The sequence below is a fragment of the Rhinoderma darwinii genome, chromosome 1 (assembly GCF_050947455.1).
Source record: "Rhinoderma darwinii isolate aRhiDar2 chromosome 1, aRhiDar2.hap1, whole genome shotgun sequence".
NCBI classification, from domain to species: Eukaryota; Metazoa; Chordata; class Amphibia; order Anura; family Rhinodermatidae; genus Rhinoderma; species Rhinoderma darwinii.
This window is the reverse complement of record NC_134687.1, coordinates 304,214,383-304,233,204: the sequence shown is the minus strand read 5'-3', so window position 1 is coordinate 304,233,204 and position 18,822 is coordinate 304,214,383. Positions and strand designations below refer to the sequence as shown.

The 18,822-nt window shown below is 43.7% G+C and overlaps 1 protein-coding gene across 2 annotated transcripts in view; it reads right to left on the bottom strand.

The window, feature by feature from the left end:
* HCN2 (hyperpolarization activated cyclic nucleotide gated potassium and sodium channel 2) overlaps positions 1 to 18,376 on the bottom strand; it is a 60,728-nt gene extending 42,352 nt beyond the window's left edge. The window contains exon 1 of one of the 2 annotated variants that reach the window (XM_075825458.1): positions 17,877 to 18,376. In XM_075825458.1, coding sequence (XP_075681573.1) covers positions 17,877 to 18,334 — 458 coding nt within the window. In that variant the 5' untranslated portion in view covers positions 18,335 to 18,376. Of the gene's footprint in view, positions 1 to 17,315; positions 17,725 to 17,876 lie in introns of those variants that run through there. The other variant, XM_075825459.1, reaches the window with a different exon arrangement.
* Between the last annotated feature and the right edge of the window lie 446 nt (positions 18,377 to 18,822).

The window sequence follows — 18,822 nt, the reverse complement described above, 5'->3', positions numbered from 1 at the left end:
ATAACGACTATATGGTGTCATGTATGTATGTGTGTATGTTTGCATGTATATATATGTGCATGTATGTATGTATGTATGTATGCATGTATGTGCATGTATGTATGTATATATGTGTGTGTGTGTGTATGTATGTATGTATGTATGTATGTATGTGCATGTATGTATGTATGTGTATGTTTGTATGTATGCGTGTATGTAAGTTTGCACGTATGTATGTTGGCATGTATGTATGCATGTATATATATATGTGCATGTATGTATGTTTGCATGTACATGCATGTATGTACGTTTGTATATATGTATGTATGTTTGCATGTATGTATGTTTGTTTGTTTGTATATATGTCTGTATGGCCATGTATGATACTGTCTGCTGGCGCCCTGTATCTAAGCCAACTTTGCGGCAGGCTTCTATACATGGTATAACAGTCAGTATCACACATGAAACTGAAACTAAGCCTACGACATGTTTTATTCACTTTTTTTTTTATAGTGTTTTTTTTTTTACAGGTTTGGTCGTTGGACTACGTCGGTTTCGAGGACTACTTTGATGATGGCTTTTTTTACTACAATAAAATGGTTAATGAGGGTTGTGTTGGGGGTGCTTTATTTCAATAAAATATTTTATCTATATCTTTGTCTTTTCTTTTCAACTTTTATTACTACCACTTTAGTAATGGCCGCTGTCTGAGTGACAACGTCCATTACTAAGGTGAGGCTTAGTGTTAGCCAGTGCAGAGGCTAACACTAACCACCATTATTACCCCGGTACCCACCACCACCAGGGGTGCGGGGAAGAGCCAGGTACGACCCAGTGCCCGGACCCAGTCCCCCCCCATTTTTATAACCAGCCCGATACAACACAGCAGCAGCAGCCTAGCATTACAAGGGTGGGAAAGGTCCACTGTTTTTGGCCCTTCCCAGCCTCATGATACCAGCCTGCGGCCGCCCCTGTGCGCGACCATCACAACAGATGGTCGGGTACTGGATCGTACCAAGCTCTTCCCGGCACCCCTGGTGGTGGTGGGTACCGGGGTAATAATGGGTGGTTAGTGCTAGCCTCTGCATCGGCTAACACTAAGTACCGCCTTAATAATGGACGCTGTCAATCAGCCAACTGACATTATCTAGGCACTAATAAAGTTTTTAAAAAAAAACAAATACAATTTTTTTTTATTTAAATAAGAAATCCCCAACAAAACCCTCGTTAACCATTTTATTAAAATTTGAGAACGACGTAGATCTACGCAGTAGTCCAAAGAATCGAAGATGTAGTCCAATTGGTACATCAAAATCTGCAACAACATCAAAAAGAAGTTATCAATGTGAACAATACCAATACTTATACTCACCAACACGCATATATACACGCACACACAAACAACCATACACAAACACACACCAAGATATACACAAACACACACACACACACACACATATACACAAACTCACACATACACAAACAAAAACACACACATACCCAAACACACATACACAAACTCACACATATACACAAACACATATACAAACAAAAACACACACACACACACACACACACACACCCAAACACACACATATACACACAAACATATACACAAACACACCGAGATATACACAAACACACATAAGCAGACAAACACACACATATACGCAAACACATATACAAACAAAAACACACATACACAAACACACACACATAAACACACACACAAACATATATATATATATACATACACACACATATACAATTGTACATGTACCTTCAGCGGACCACAGACTTCTCCTTGCGACGGGTGCCTTGCCCTGCATCTACTGCGCATGCGCCGAGATGCGCGTTCACGCGATTAATGACAACCTCTACTGAGGACGGAGAGGATGTCATTGCGCATGCGCGTCACCGCTAAAGGTAAATAGCGGTGGCCGGATCCCTAGACAACGAGCTACAAACAGAGGGACTGACGTGGACTTCAATCAACAACAGCAAGAAAACGACATCGCTGGGCTACAGAAAGGTAATTAGAAAATTTCTTAACTTTAGATGGGTGAGCTTCCTAGCTACATTTATGAAGATGGGAATAACCCTTTAAGAAACAAAAGCCTTATACCCACTCAGAATACTGATCTTCTTCGTCCGGCTCGGCCTCCTAGGATGACGTTTCATCCTCTGTGAGCGCTGCAGCCAATAACAGGCTGCAGCGATCACATGGGAAGAAACGTCATGCCAGGAGGCCGGCCTGCAGGATGGCAGAGGGACGCGTCGCCGTGGTTACTTAGAGGCTCTGTCAGCAGATCGGCGCTGCAATGTAGATTACAGTAACGTTTTTATTTTTTAAAAACGAGCATTTTTGGTCAAGTTATGACCATTTTTGTATTTATGCAAATGAGGCTTGCAAAAGGCCAAGTGGGCATGTATAAAGTAAAAGTCCAAGTGGGCGTGTATTATGTGCGTACATCGGGGCGTTTTTACTACTTTTACTAGCTGGGCGTTCTGACGAGAAGTATCATCCACTTCTCTTCACAACGCCCAGCTTCTGGCAGTGCAGACACAGCCGTGTTCTCGAGAGATCACGCTGTGACGTCACTCACTTCCTGCCCCAGGTCCTGCATCGTGTCGGACGAGCGAGGACACATCGGCACCATAGGCTACAGTTGATTCTGCAGCAGCATCGGCGTTTGCAGGTAAGTAGCTACATCGACTTACCTGCTAACGCCGATGCTGCTGCAGAATCAACTGTAGCCTCTGGTGCCGATGTGTCCTCGCTCGTCCGACACGATGCAGGACCTGTGAGTGACGTCACAGCGTGATCTCTCGAGAACACGCTGTGTGTCTGCACTGCCAGAAGCTGGGCGTTGTGAAGAGAAGTGGATGATACTTCTCGTCAGAACGCCCAGCTAGTAAAAGTAGTAAAAACGCCCCGATGTACGCACATAATACACGCCCAGTTGGACTTTTACTTTAAACACGCCCACTTGGACTTTTGCAAGCCTCATTTGCATAAATACAAAAATGGTCATAACTTGGCCAAAAATGCTCGTTTTTTAAAAATAAAAAACGTTACTGTAATCTACATTGCAGCGCCTATCTGCTGCAATAGCAGATAGGGGTTGCAAAATCTGGTGACAGAGCCTCTTTAAGTATGAAACTTTTTTTTTTTTATGTGCAGTTTTCCGCAGCGGATATATTCTGGCCGAAAAACTGCACCACAATTAAGTGTTGTTTTTCGGCTGGAATTCCCTGCGGCACCCAGGGCGGATATGCTGTGTGCTTTTACGCAGCGTATCCATCCTGTGTAAACTTAGCCTAAGTGCCATTATCCACAAATAGACAAAACTAGGAACAGTGGTGAACCTTCCTAAGGGTGGCCGATCTACCAAACTAATGCCAGTTGCACACGACCAATGTGCCACTCAGGCCGTTTTTAACAGCATCTGAGTGGCACCCGATAGTCTTCACGGACCCATTCACTTTAGCGGGTGAATCGGGTCCATGAAAACTGACCCGATTCTCCGATCTATGGAAAGACAGAACATGTCCTATATTTCCTCGGATCACTGACGGGACTCGGCCGGCTCACACTGTTGTGCATGAGGTACTAACCGACAACTCATCCAGGAATTCACAAAAGAACCCAGACAAACATCTTAAAGAGGCTCTGTCACCAGATTTTGCAACCCCTATCTGCTATTGCAGCAGATCGGCGCTGCAATGTAGATTACAGTAACGTTTTTATTTTTAAAAAACGAACATTTTTTGCCAAGTTATGACCATTTTTGTATTTATGCAAATGAGGCTTGCAAAAGTACAACTGGGCGTGTTTACAGTAAAAGTCCAAGTGGGCGTGTATTATGTGCGTACATCGGGGCGTTTTTACTTCTTTTACTAGCTGGGCGTTAGGAATGGGAGTGTATGATGCTGACGAATCAGCATCATCCACTTCTGTTCGTTAACACCCAGCTTCTGGCAGTGCAGACACACAGCGTGTTCTCGAGAGATCACGCTGTGACATCACTCACTTCCTGCCCCAGGTCCTGCATCGTGTCGGTCACATCGGCACCAGAGGCTACAGTTGATTCTGCAGCAGCATCAGCGTTTGCAGGTAAGTAGCTACATCGACTTACCTGCAAACGCCGATGCTGCTGCAGAATCAACTGTAGCCTCTGGTGCCGATGTGTCCTGGCTCGTCCGACACGATGCAGGACCTGGGGCAGGAAGTGAGTGACGACACAGCGTGATCTCTCGAGAACACGGCTGTGTCTGCACTGCCAGAAGCTGGGCGTTCTGAAGAGAAGTGGATGATACTTCTCGTCAGAACGCCCAGCTAGTAAAAGTAGTAAAAACGCCCCGATGTACGCACATAATACACGCCCAGTTGGACTTTTACTTTAAACACGCCCAGTTGGACTTTAGCAAGCCTCATTTGCATAAATATAAAAATGGTCATAACTTGGCCAAAAATGCTTGTTTTTTAAAAATAAAAAAGTTACTGTAATCTACATTGCAGCGCCTATCTGCTGCAATAGCAGATAGGGGTTGCAAAATCTGGTGACAGAGCCTCTTTAAGAACTGCAGGCCTCACTTTCCTCAGTTAATGTACATGATTCCACAACAAGAAAGACATTGGGCACGAACGGCATCCATTGGTGAGATGCAAGGCGCAAACCACTGCTGACCAAAAAGAACACAAAGGCTCGTCTCATATTTGCCAAAAAACATCTAGATGACCCCCAAGACTTGGGATAATATTCTGTGGACTGATAAATCCTTGATTCTGCAGGACTTGTCATAATTGATGGAACCATGAATTCTGGACTCTATCATAAAATCCTGAAGGAGAATGTACGCCTGTCAGTTCATGACTTAAAGCTCAAGCCCAGTTAGGTTATGTAGCAGGACTATGATATGAAGCACCCATGCAAGTCCAACTCTTAATGGCACAATGAAACAAAATTAAGATTTTGTAGTGGCCGAGTCAAAGTCCTAACTTGAATCCCATTGAGATGTTGTGACAAGACCTTAAACGGGTAGTTCATGCTCGAAAAACCTCCAATGTAGCCGAATTAAAACAAAATCTGAAAAGAAGAAGGGGTCAAAATTCCTCCACACGTAAAAGACTCATCACAAGTTATCACAAACGTTGGATTGCAGATGTTACTGCCGAGAGTGGCACAACCAGGTATTAAGGGGGCATTACTTATTCACATGGGTGATATAGATTAAAATCTTTAATCCCAATAAATGGCATGATCATTTAAAAGCTTCATTTTGTGATTATTTATGTTGTCTTTATCTTATAGTAAAATTAGTTGGATGATCTAAAATGTGAAAAACTAGCAAAAGTACAAGAAATCAGGTGAGGGGCAAATACTTTCTCAGCACTGTATATTGTGCAATGGGAAACGATCTTAGTTTTCATAGCAGTTCACTTCAACTAATTGGATTTCACCATCATTTGCCTGCATTAGCATCTTATTAATTAGATACCTTAGTTAATTAGAAACATTTCCCTGAGAGATTAAAGAGGAAAGCAACGGGAGCTGCTACATTCAGTCTTCGAGAAAAGGAGAAAACAACCATACATTGCATCATTGCTGTGTGTTACATATGGGCAGTATGCCTCAACCACATCGAATTCAATATTCCACTCCTATGTTATCACACTGGTGAGCACTTGTACCATCAATGCTTTAAATCCCACTAAAGAGCTTGGTTTCATTCAAAGTGTCAATTTCATATGATACCACCTTTCCAGTATGCCACTATGTTCATACAGGTTGGATTTGCTTCGGATAATTTTGTGGAAAATCTTACCCGGATTCCGCAGGGAATTCCAGCTAAAAGTCTGCACCAAATAGTTTTAATTTGGTTCAGATTTTCGGCTGGTTTTGCCGCTGCAGAAGAGGAGATGAAAAAAAAAAAACTCACCTCCCCTGGAGCGATGCCTCCCTGCTCCCCCGGCTGGTCTCTGTGCTGCCAGCCTCCTGGGATGACGTTTTATCAAAACGGGACAAAACTTCATCCCAGGAGACCGGCAGCACTATGGGAAACCAGGGGAGAGGAGTATAGTTGTATTTTTTTTTATTTTAAACTGAATATAGGGCTTTATTTGTTTCCCTACTTGCGATTTTTGCTGCGGATTTGTTGTTGAGTTTTACTTCCCCATTAAACTTAAAGAGGCTCTGTCACCAGATTTTGCAACCACTATCTGCTATTGCAGCAGATAGGCGCTGCAATGTAGATTACAGTAACGTTTTTATTTTTAAAAAACGAGCATTTTTGGCCAAGTTATGTCCATTTTTGTAGTTATGCAAATGAGGCTTGCAAAAGTCCAAGTGGGTGTGTTTAAAAGTAAAAGTCCAAGTGGGCGTGTATTATGTACGTACATCGGGGCGTTTTTAATACTTTCACTAGCTGGGCGCTCTGAAGAGAAGTAACATCCTCTTCTCTTCAGAACGCCCAGCTTCTGACAGTGCAGATCTGTGACGTCACTCACAGGTCCTGCATCGTGACGGCCACATCGGCACCAGAGGCTACAGTTGATTCTGCAGCAGCATCAGCATTTGCAGGTAAGTAGCTACATCGACTTACCTGTAAACGCTGATGCTGCTGCAGAATCAACTGTAGCCTCTGGTGCCGATGTGTCCTCGCTCGTCTGACAAGATGCAGGACCTGTGAGTGACGTCACAGCGTGATCTCTGGAGAACACGGCTGTGTCTGCACTGCCAGAAGCTGGGCGTTCTGAAGAGAAGTGGATGATACTTCTATACACAACGCCCAGCTAGTAAAAGTAGTAAACACGCCCCGATGTAACACATAATACACGCCCAGTTGTACTTTTACTTTTCAACACGCCCAGTTGTACTTTTGCAAGCCTCATTTGCATAAATACGAAAATGGTCATAACTTGGCCAAAAATGCTCGTTTTTTAAAAATAAAAACGTTACTGTAATCTACATTGCAGCGCCTATCTGCTGCAATAGCAGATAGGGGTTGCAAAATCTTGTGACAGAGCCTCTTTAAGATGCCCATATGAACCCACCAATCGTATGTGAATGGATGCCTTCTGTCTCTTCCCCAATGGGACATGTAGGGATAAAGATAGATCAGGTATGTTGGATTTTAACATGCTCTAACTCTTGGTCCCATGGGAGAGAAGCTTCCGCCAGAGGTATCTAGCAGCGACTCATTCCAACTCCCCATTAAAATAAAAACGCACGCTCGACCAAGTGTGCACGTTTATGAGGTAATTAGGAGAAATAACTTGACCGATCGTGCTGGTTAAGCGGAGACTTATTTAATGTCCACCTTTAAAGGCCATTTTCACAAAAAATATCATATATTCATAAATCTAATGCTAGAGCAATAGCCAAAATTATTTATTTACTTACTATTGGTGGAGATTTTCTAAGCCAACGCCAGAATTCTAGCTCAATTTGCGCCAAAAGACTGGCTTACATGCCTTGTCCCAGATTTATTATGTGTTTTACACTTTTTGCGCCTCACTAGACAGTTTTAAAAAGGGTCTAGAAAAGGGGGAGTGGCTTAGCAAGAAGAGGGCGTCTTTAATGCGCACCAAAATTTGGCACAAAATATTGTAAAGTAAGATAGCCAAAATATGCCTAAAAATGCCCCAGAGGAAACCAGAAGGCCGAAACCCAGGGTCGGACGAGATAGTTTGGCGTGCCGCATATGCTTTTATCGTATTTTTAGGAGCTTGAATATTTGTCCTATTTTGTAAGTATGGAATAAAATTGCGTGACAAACACAGTGTTGAAGGGTATTGCACTATTTGTTCTCCTTCTTTTCATATCGGTGACAAAGGTTTTTTTTTCCAGATTGGAAGACGTTGTTTCATCGGCTGCATACACGTGGAACTACTAGCATCATCGGGACCATCTATATCTACACTGGTTCGTGCATGGTCTATCGCTACCCACCGTAATTACGGGCCCATAGACTTCTATTGGCCACGGGTACCTCCCTGTATGCTTACGGGAAGGTGCTCGTGCCGTTGAAAAAGATAGAACATGTCTTGTTTCAGGCAGTAATTACGGCACGGGAAGCCCATAGAAGTGACTATGTGTGTGCACCCGTAATTACGAGAGCGTTGCTAGGCGACATCAGTAAATAGTCACTGTCCAGGGTGCTGAAAGAGTTAAACGATCGACAGTAACTCTTTCAGCACCCTGGACAGTGGCTACCGATCACAATATAGATAAAGCTGTAAAAAAAAAAAAAAAAAAAAAAAAAAAAAAAAAAAAAAAAGACGTTCATACTTACCCATAACTCCCTGCTTCTTCCTCCAGTCCGGCCTCCTGGGATGACGTTACAGCCCATGTGACCGCTGCAGTCAATCACAGGCCAATCACTGGCTGCAGCGGTCACATGGACTGCCGCGTCATCCAGGGAGGTTGGACTGGATGTCAAGAGAGGGACGGTCACCAAGACAACGGCCGGGTAAGTATGAATTTCTTTTACTTTTATTACGGAAAGGGCTGCCCCTTCTCTTTAGCCTGCACTGATAGAGAGAAGGGGCTGACGATTAATGCAGTGCAATTTTGCAGCCAAAAACGTGCCCGTAAATACGGGTGCAATACGGGTCGAATACGTGTGACCAAGGACCCGTATTTACGCCAGTATTTACGAGTGGACAAAAATACGGTCGTGTGCATGGGGCCCTAAGGCTGGTTTTTGTTTTGGTTGAACTTTTTACCAAAACGAAAAAAAAAAAACGCATGCTAAAAACGCAACAAAAATGCACATTGTCTACCAAACTTATCCTACAGTGTGCACCACTGTGATAAATTTGGCGCATCATCTGCCTGCCTGGTCTGGCTTTAAAGAGGCTCTGTCACCAGATTTTGCAACCCCTATCTGCTATTGCAGCAGATCGGCGCTGCAATGTAGATTACAGTAACGTTTTTATTTTTAAAAAACGAGCATTTTTGGCCAAGTTATGACCATTTTTGTATTTATGCAAATGAGGCTTGCAAAAGTCCAAGTGGGCGTGTATTATGTGCGTACATCGGGGCGTTTTTACTACTTTTACTAGCTGGGCGTTCTGACGAGAAGTATCATCCACTTCTCTTCAGAACGCCCAACTTCTGGCAGTGCAGACACACAGCGTGTTCTCGAGAGATCACGCTGTGACGTCACTCACTTCCTGCCCCAGGTCCTGCATCGTGTCGGACGAGCGAGGACACATCGGCACCAGAGGCTACAGTTGATTCTGCAGCAGCATCAGCGTTTGCAGATAAGTAGCTACATCGACTTACCTGCAAACGCCGATGCTGCTGCAGAATCAACTGTAGCCTCTGGTGCCGATGTGTCCTCGCTCGTCCGACACGATGCAGGACCTGTGAGTGACGACACAGCGTGATCTCTCGAGAACACGGCTGTGTCTGCACTGCCAGAAGCTGGGCGTTCTGAAGAGAAGTGGATGATACTTCTCGTCAGAACGCCCAGCTAGTAAAAGTAGTAAAAACGCCCCGATGTACGCACATAATACACGCCCACTTGGACTTTTGCAAGCCTCATTTGCATAAATACAAAAATGGTCATAACTTGGCCAAAAATGCTAGTTTTTTAAAAATAAAAACGTTACTGTAATCTACATTGCAGCGCCTATCTGCTGCAATAGCAGATAGGGGTTGCAAAATCTGGTGACAGAGCCGCTTTAAGCTGTCTAAGTTTAATATTAAATCTGCCCCATCGACTTTTTACTGTTTTGTTGTAGCAGCCGTTTTTTAACCCCTTAACGACGGATATATCTGTTACGATTAGGTGCCGGTTCCCGCTACGTGATGGATATATTTGTCGCACGTATCTCGTGGGTACTGCCACTGTACCCAGGAGATCAGCAGCAGGAGCACGGCTGTTCTACACAGCCAGGCTCCTGCTGCAACTGCCGGAATTGAAGAGTAGTCCGATTCTGGCCGTTTAAGCCCTTAGATGCCGCGGTCAATAGCGACCGCGGTATCTAGGTGTTTGACAGAGGGAGGGAGCTCCCTCTGTCACCCCATCAGCCCATGGGTTGCCATGGCAGCCGGGGGCATAATAAACAGAAAAATAAAAAAGTTACGGCTCTTGAAATGCGGCGATGCAAAAACAAGTATTTTTTTTAAAGGGGTTTTTTGTGCAAACATAGTAAAAACATTAAAAAAAAGTATACATATTTAGTATCGCTACAAACGTACCGACCCATAGAATAATGGTAACATGCTATTTATGCCGCATAGTGAACTGTGAAAGTTTGAAACGCAAAAAACAATGCTAGAATACCTGTTTGTTTTTTTTATTCCCTCCTCTAAAAAAGTTAAATACACTATGTGTACCCAAAAATTATGCAATTAAAATATACAACTCGTCCCGCAAAAAACAAGCCCTCATACGGCTATATTGACATAAAAATATACAAGTTTACTCTTCGGAATGTGATGGTAAAAAAACTAAAGATAGTGCTGAAAGATAGTGACAAAAAGTGAATGAATTATCCTGTGATGGTAAACTGTAATTTTGTTATTGAGGATGCTGACAGAATGATAGTTTAGCATCAATTTATAAGATAATTAAGACATGACAACTAATCTGGCTTCACTTCCTGTTGTCAAAACATTAAAAAAAACGCATAATAAAAATAAAAGAATTACCAAACTTTGCTAGGGCTATAAAACTGATGATTTTCTAGTACATGGATATAGGCCCTTTAACACTGACCAATGATTGAGCGAATAAGCATTTGTACAAGCTCTCGTTCTTGATCATTGGGCAGCAATCAGCCGACAAACTATTCTTTAGGTGGCTAGAAAAATGGTCGCTTGTTGCAGCACATCTCCGTTTGTAAACAGGGTTTTGTTCTTCTGACAATGTGCAAACTGTATGGGTACCTTAGGTCACATTAACAATTGTTCGTCCCCATAAATTCCAATCATTGCTCTGTTTGAATGGAACAAACAAAGTCCAATCAACATGCTATATTGTTATGTATGTGCCGTGTAAAAGGGCCTTTATTTGCCACATCAGTGCCCAACCTCACTAAGGCTGGGTTCACACGAGCACATTACGTCCGTAATGGACGGAACGTATTTCGGCCGCAAGTCCCGGACCGAACACACTGCAGGGAGCCGGGCTCCTAGCATCATAGTTATGTACGATGCTAGGAGTCCCTGCCTCGCTGCGGGACAACTGTCCCGTACTGTAATCATGTTTACAGTACGGGACAGCAGTTCCACAGAGAGGCAGGGACTCCTAGCGTCGTACATAACTATGATGCTAGGAGCCCGGCTCCCTGCAGTGTGTTCGATCCGGGACTTGCGGCCGAAATACGTTCCGTCCATTACGGACGTAACATGCTCGTGCGAATCCAGGCTAATAGTCTTCTGGTGGAACGGACTATCGAGTGGAGAGCCATCTGAAAAAAAAAAAAGAAGAAGAAGAAGGAGCAGCAAAGGAGACCAACACAAATGTTAATGTCCTTAGTTTTATAATAAGATGTTGAACAAGCAAATATGCTTGTGATATTATGGTGTTTATATTCTTTTAGTCACATAATATATAGTCAACTTTCTCTAGTAACCAAGCAATCTGTGCCAAATTAGGCAATAACGTGTTAAGATATCCTTGGATATGCATTTCTATACCTGACCTACGATTCTACATGGTGCAAAATACTTGGCCCAAAGCACTATCATAGGCCTCATTTAGATTGTCTGTACACTATCCTATCATAGCTGAGCTAGTCTGTGCAATTGCAACTACTAAATGGCCCCTAGAACTGCCAATAGAGGGCCAGAAGATGTTAGCACCAATATTAACCCCGGACATGTCACATGGCAAGCTCAGGATTATATTTTCAGACGTAAAAGGGACGAATCCTGGTGACTGGTTACCTTTAAAAAAAGATAGTCTCCTCAGGACAACCCTTTTCCATATGCCCTTACAAGGCATATTAATATCATAGAGGGGGGTGGTCCACCGAAGACTCCTATGAGCTTTGGCAGACTCAATGCAACCATGAATGAACATGGGTCAGTCGGCCCTAAGACGGACTTAATGTATCACATTTTAAGGATTTTCATGTGAAAAATGTGTAATTATAGCTGCACTGGCAGACCTATTGCAGAAATAACCCTATTCCATATACATCATTTACAGTTAGGTCCAGAATTATTTGGACAGTGACACAAGTTTTGGAATTTTAGCGATTTACCAAAACATATTGAATATACTGTTATATAATCAATATGAGCTTAAAATGCAGACTCTCAGCTTTCATTTGAGAGCATTCACACCGTATTTGAGGAAGGGTTTAGGAATTACAGATCTTTAATATGTAGCTGCCTCTTTTTCAAGGGACCAAAGGTAATTGGACAATTATCTCAAAAGCTATTTAATAGGCTGCATGGGCTATTCCCTCGTTAATCCATCATCAATTAAGCAGGTAAAAGGTCTGGAGTTGATTCCAGGCGTGGCATTTGCATTTGGAAGCTGTTGCTGTGAACCCACAACATGAGGTCAAAGGAGCTCTCAATGCAAGGGAATCGTTAGGCTGAAAAGAATGAAGAAATCCATCAGAGAGATAGCACAAATGTTAGGAGTGGCCAAGTCAACAGTTAGGTACATTCTTGAAAGAGAGTGCTCTGGTGATCTCCAAAAGGCCTGGACGTCCACAGAAGACAACAGTGGTGGATAATCGCAGAATCCTTTCCATGTTGAAGAAAAACCCCTTCACAACATCTACCCAAGTGAAGATCACTCTCCTGGAAGTAGGTGTATCAGTATCTAAGTCTACCATAAAGAGAAAACTTCATGAGAGCAAACGCAGAGGGTTCACCACAAGGTGCAAACCATTAATCAGCCTCAAAGATAGAAAGGCCATATTAGACTTTGCCAAACGTCGTCTAAAGAAGCCAGCCCAGTTCTGGAACAACATTCTTTGGACAGATGAAACTAAGATCAACCTGTACCAGAATGATGGGAGGAAGAAAGTCTGGAGAAGGCTTGGAACGGCTCATGATCCAAAGCACACCACATCCTCTGTAAAACATGGTGGAGGCAGTGTGATGGCATGGGCATGCATGGCTGCCAAAGGCACTGGGTCACTAGTGTTTATTAATGATGTGACAGAAGCAGCCGGATGAATTCTGAAGTGTTCAGGGATATACTTTCTGCTCAGATTCAACCAAATGCAGCAAGGTTTATTGGACTTCGCTTCACAGTATAGATGGACAATGACACAAAACATACTGCGAAAGCAACCCAGGAGTTTTTTTTAAGGCAAAGAAGTGGAATATTCTGCAATGGCCAAGTCAATCACCAGATCTCAACCCGATCGAGCTGCATTTGACTTGCTTAAGACAAAACTTAAAGAGGCTCTGTCACCACATTATAAGTGCCCTATCTCCTACATAAGGAGATTGGCGTTATAACGTAGGTGACCGCAGTGCTTTTTATTTAATAAAACGATCTGTTTTCACCACTTTATTAGCGATTTTAGATTTATGCTAATAAGTTGCTTAATGCCCAAGTGGGCGTGTTTTTACTTTAGACCAAGTGGGCGTTGTACAGAGGAGTGTATGACGCTGACCAATAAGCCTCATGCACTCCTCTCCATTCATTTACTCAGCGCATAGGGATCCTGCTAGATCCTTATGTGCTGTCTTATACGAACACATTAACGATACTGACGTGCTTAGACAGTGAATAGACATTCCACGGGATGTCTATTCACAATCTCTGCACTTCGTTACTCTGTCTGTCGTAGTTACAGCAGAGGAAGCGTAGTCTCGCGAGATTACGCGGTAGATGACAGGTTACAGTGAGATTACGCTTTGCTCTGCTGTAACCATCACAAAAACAGTAACGAAGTGCAGAGATTGTGAATAGACATCCCGTGGAATGTCTATTCACTGTCTAAATACTTCAGTATCGTTAATGTGTTTGTATAAGACCGCACATAAGGATCTAGCAGGATCCCTATGCGCTGACTAAATGAATGGAGAGGAGTGCATGATGCTGATTGGTCAGCGTCATACACTCCTCTGTACAATGCCCGCTTGGTCTAAAGTAAAAATACGCCCACTTGGGCATTAAGCAACTCATTAGCATAAATCTAAAATCGCTAATAAAGTGGTGAAAACAGATCGTTTTATTAAATAAAAAGCACTACTGTCACCTACATTATAGCGCCCATCTCCTTATGTAGGAGACAGGGCACTTATAATGTTGTGGCAGAGCATCTTTAAGGCAGAAAGACCCACAAACAAGCAACAACTGAAGACAGCTGTAGTAAAGGCCGGGCAAAGCATCACAAAGGAAGAAACCCAGCGTTTGGTAATGTCCATGGGTTACAGACTTCAGGCCGTCATTGAATGCAAAGGATTCTCTACAAAGTATTAAAAAACACATTTTATTTATGGTAATGTTAATTTGTCCAATTACTTTTGAGCCCCTGAAATGAGGAGGCTGTGTAGAAAAATGGTTGCAATTCCTAAACGTTTCATAGGATATTTTTGTTCAACCCCTTGAATTAAACCTGAAAGTCTACACTTCAATTGACTCTTGGTTGTTTCATTTCAAATCCAATGTGGTGGCAGGCAGAGCCCAAATTATGAAGATTGTGTCACTGTCCAAATAATTCTGGACCTAACTGTATATCTAAAATTGCCGATGTAAGGGAAAGAAGCGGTTGAACGAAGCCAGGCGCACAATGATCTGATGATTGTTGGGTGTTTTCATTGTAAGGAGAGGTTGTCCAATTGGGAAAGCCCTTTTAAGTACAGCAGTAGGTTTAACCATTAAAGGGTTTTCGAACAGTGAACATTTATCATCTATCCACTGGATAGGTGACAAATGCTAGATCACTGGGACCGCCACCAATCTCTAGTAATGGGGTCCCTAGTGCCCCTTTCTCTCTTACCAACACAAGCAGTGAGGAGTTCGTATGAATCCCCAGTGGAGCATGCCCCTGCACCCCCTGTCCTAGTGATTAGTGGGGGTCTCAATGGTGGGGCTACCAGCAATCTAAAATGTATCACCTACACTGTGGATAAGATGCCTTCAGGGCCAAACACAATTGAACATAGAATACAAATAATAACATTTTCCCAATGTTACTTGACCTACAAGGTCGGAGACTAGAGTCTCATGATATCCGAATGCATGACTCTTCATGGGTCAGTTCAGAGAAAACCTTTGTCTAGCTGACTTCAGAAGGACAACACATACTGCCAAAGATACCTCCATAAAGAGAGTGGAATTGCAGCAATATACTCAATGTGATGAACACATAAGCAGATAGCTGAAGACATCTACAGACCATGACATGTACAGAAACACGTACTACTACATAAAGCGAACACATTACTGGACAAACACCCCCACAGAGATATACATAATATATCCTTCACACACTCCAAAATATAATCTCCTCATAAACAAAGACTGGATCTGCTTATATTCTTCAGCACACCAATAGGTCTTTAGGGCTTAAACATAGCAGAGAGTTCTTGTCACTGTAACACAGAGCTGTCCCCTAGATCCGGATGACTCTCATACACTCACTGCTCCATTAATGTCATATTAGCCTCTCGACCGGTTTCCTCCAAAGTCCCCGATTCTATGATTTCATAAAGACCACGAACAGAGAAATAAGTTAGAATATCAGGTATGTAATAGATGACATACAGTTTTTGAGTGTGACTATCGTTCATGGTTGACTGTGGTCCTGGTACATAGATGCGGTGTCAAGAAAGTCACAATTACATTAAACCGCCAATTGATCTACATAATAGAAATGTTGCCAATCCTCCCATACATGGCAGTAGAAGATATAGGAGGACACATTGGTACCACGGTAAAACCTATGCACTCTTTCTTAGAATATCAGGGTTTTTTTTCACTTTGAGTAGTGTTGAGCATAGATGACTATGGTCATGCGAGAGATTTGTGATTTCTATTGGGTACATGTTATGATAATATTAGGTGGTTTGCTGCTTACATTCCTTATTGAAGGAAATGCTACATTTTAGTTATAAAAGTTATACTATCCACTTTGAATCCATGAAAAGACCCCAGACTAAAGACTCCTATACTAATTCTTACCATGGAGGAGGGGTGGTATGGAACTACTACTCTTTCTCTTGGCTGGTGTTTCATTTCTTTAAGAGATTTTAAAAGGAATATTTTTAATTCCAGAAATGTTCTCAGTAAGTGGTAAGGTTAGAGGATGACTTATAATAAGACAAAGAGTTGCTGTTCTCGTGCTGTAAAGGCTACAGATTTACACCGGAGTGGTAGAGGAGCCTAAGGGCACTTAGGTATCATATGAAGTGACTCAACTAAGCTGTCACTTCATCACCAGGCCACACTTAGAGCTTTCAGCTGTTTACCTCTGTAGTCAGCACCATGGACAGCTCCAATACATGTATATTTGTTTACACATAAGTATAGGGATTAGTAGCAAAATCCTGTTACATGGGATCTCATTACATACAAGAGAATTATATGGGATGGAACAGGGTTCTGAATATGACAACACTAACATGAGTACTGCCAGGTCTGCCACAAACAAGGATACAAATGTGCTTGGATGGAAATATGGATATAAATTCTGATCATCAACACACACATTTTTTGCCCTTTTCAATGGCAGCATTACCCCAGTCTTGCCTTCAGATGTAACTGGTGCCCATATTTATGGTTCATATTGTTTCCATAATATAATATTTGACATTCAGACCATTTAGTATTACACAAATATGTTTAACTAACAAATATACATTGCAAGGGCGATGGGGCAAACACAGGATATGTTATAACATTATCTCAGTCAAAGTTACATAACCGGCCAAGCATTTCATTTTACGGCCATCTGCTGGGTGACTTCAAGTTACCAAATGTAATAACTGGGCTAATAAACTCACAAAAAGCCCAGGCGGAATAAGAAGTCTCTTGTGCTGGTACATTTCTACCCTACATGAATGACCCTGGCACCTACTAACCTGAATCAGTTTGTTACACCAGCCAAAGAAAAAACACATTGTTAAAAAAAAAAAAAAAAGGGTGATCAACAGATGAAGCAAAGGATGGAGCTTGGAAACCAGGTGATACATGGCTGAAGCCTATACAAACATCAAGTACATCGCAACCTTGAACAGCGGCATGAGAGGGAGGAGAGAGCTGCTAACCCATTCAATGCTGGAAGGACCTGTAGAGGAGGCCTTAACTGCAGCAGAGGATGCACACCCCTCATCAGGCTTCCTTCTATGTCTTGCCTTGGAAGCTTTCCTAGCTATAAATAAAACATAGTTACTCCTTACAATAGGTTTACCACTCATGTGTCCATTCAAACTGTTCTATAAAGGACTTTGCTTAGTGATGTCAAGATGTAACTTGCTCCTGTGCCTGGTGGCATGCTTCAGCATTGATAGAGGAATTTGCATGCAAGGACAGTCATGCCAGAAAGGAAGTTGGTATGAAACGTAGGCATGCGTTGCCATACAGGCCGTCTCATGATGATGCCGCCTCTCCCAGCATCTATATGTCCCACACAAAGAAGACAAGCCCAATGACCTTCTGGTGTCCCTTCAAAACCTTGGAGTTAGAACATGTAAGTGGGACTGCTGCAGAACACCACTCCGACCTCAGGGGATATAAAGCTGTACTAGTGCCACAGCCTGGTATAAAGAGCGGGCAGAAGGTCCTTGGTGGGCAATCATGCACTAGAATGGAGCTGTCACACGTCACTACTGTACGGGCACTATCGTCCACATTGTCATTGGCAGGCACCCATTCGCACTGCACCCCTTCCTGATGTCTCGCCCACCCCATCACTATGTCCAAGTATCGCAGTGCCCCCACCCCTAGTACAGGGTATGTACCTGAAGTCACTGTAGGGGTGTATGATCCATGCCCCCGCGGATTTCACCCTCTCCTGCTCCCTCTCCACCGCCTTTTGGCTGCCGAACATCCGGAGAGAGAACTTGTTGACCCCAGGTTGGAGCATGGCAGAGAGTTGGCGGTGCATGAACCCGGAGCGGTCTTCGTCTTCCCCGGCCTCACCATCTTCATTGTCCTTGCCTGGTGAGGACCCCCGCGGAGGCTCGGTGGAGAAGGATACCTTGTGTTCCCGGGGCGGCGCCTCGGAAAGCTCCCGCCTGCACTCCCCATTCGGGCTGCCCTTCCCGGTGCCGGGCGTACCCGCCGAGCTACAAGGGCTGCGAGTGCCTCTTCTCCCTGCAGTCCGGGGCTGCTGCTCATCGGGTGTCGCAGCTGCCTCCACTCCCCTCATCACCGAAACAGTACTACCGCCGCCGCTGCCGCCTCCCCGCCCGTCCATGGCAGCGGGGACCTGCGGAGTGAGCAGTGGGAGGGACCGCGGGGCGGGGGAACTCCAGTAGGCGTGTCACGTCTAAAGAGCAAGCCAAAGATGAGAGAAGTGGGCCGGTATTTTGTGGTAATGGCCAATGAACGCAGAGAAGGCGTATAGGTGGAAATTACTTGGTTGAAATGCGCCAGTCGATCGTATTGTGGGCGGGGACATAGCTGGAACGCAGAGCCTGACGGCACCACCACAGCGGCCGATAGATATTGAGCCTGAACCGTGTACTTTATACACAACAGTAATGATAGGACGGAGCGTGCTTGGGGTCGGGAACAAGGCATCCTGGCCAATAAGAAGCGGAAGATGACAGCATGACGGTCAGGGATTGGCTGACTGGAGAAAAAGACAGCGGGACTTATGAAGGGGCGGGGCATGGGGACAAAGGAGGAGGTGTCACTATGCGTAAGGCGGTGCTGTGGGCGTGGTCATACAGAGGGCGGGGT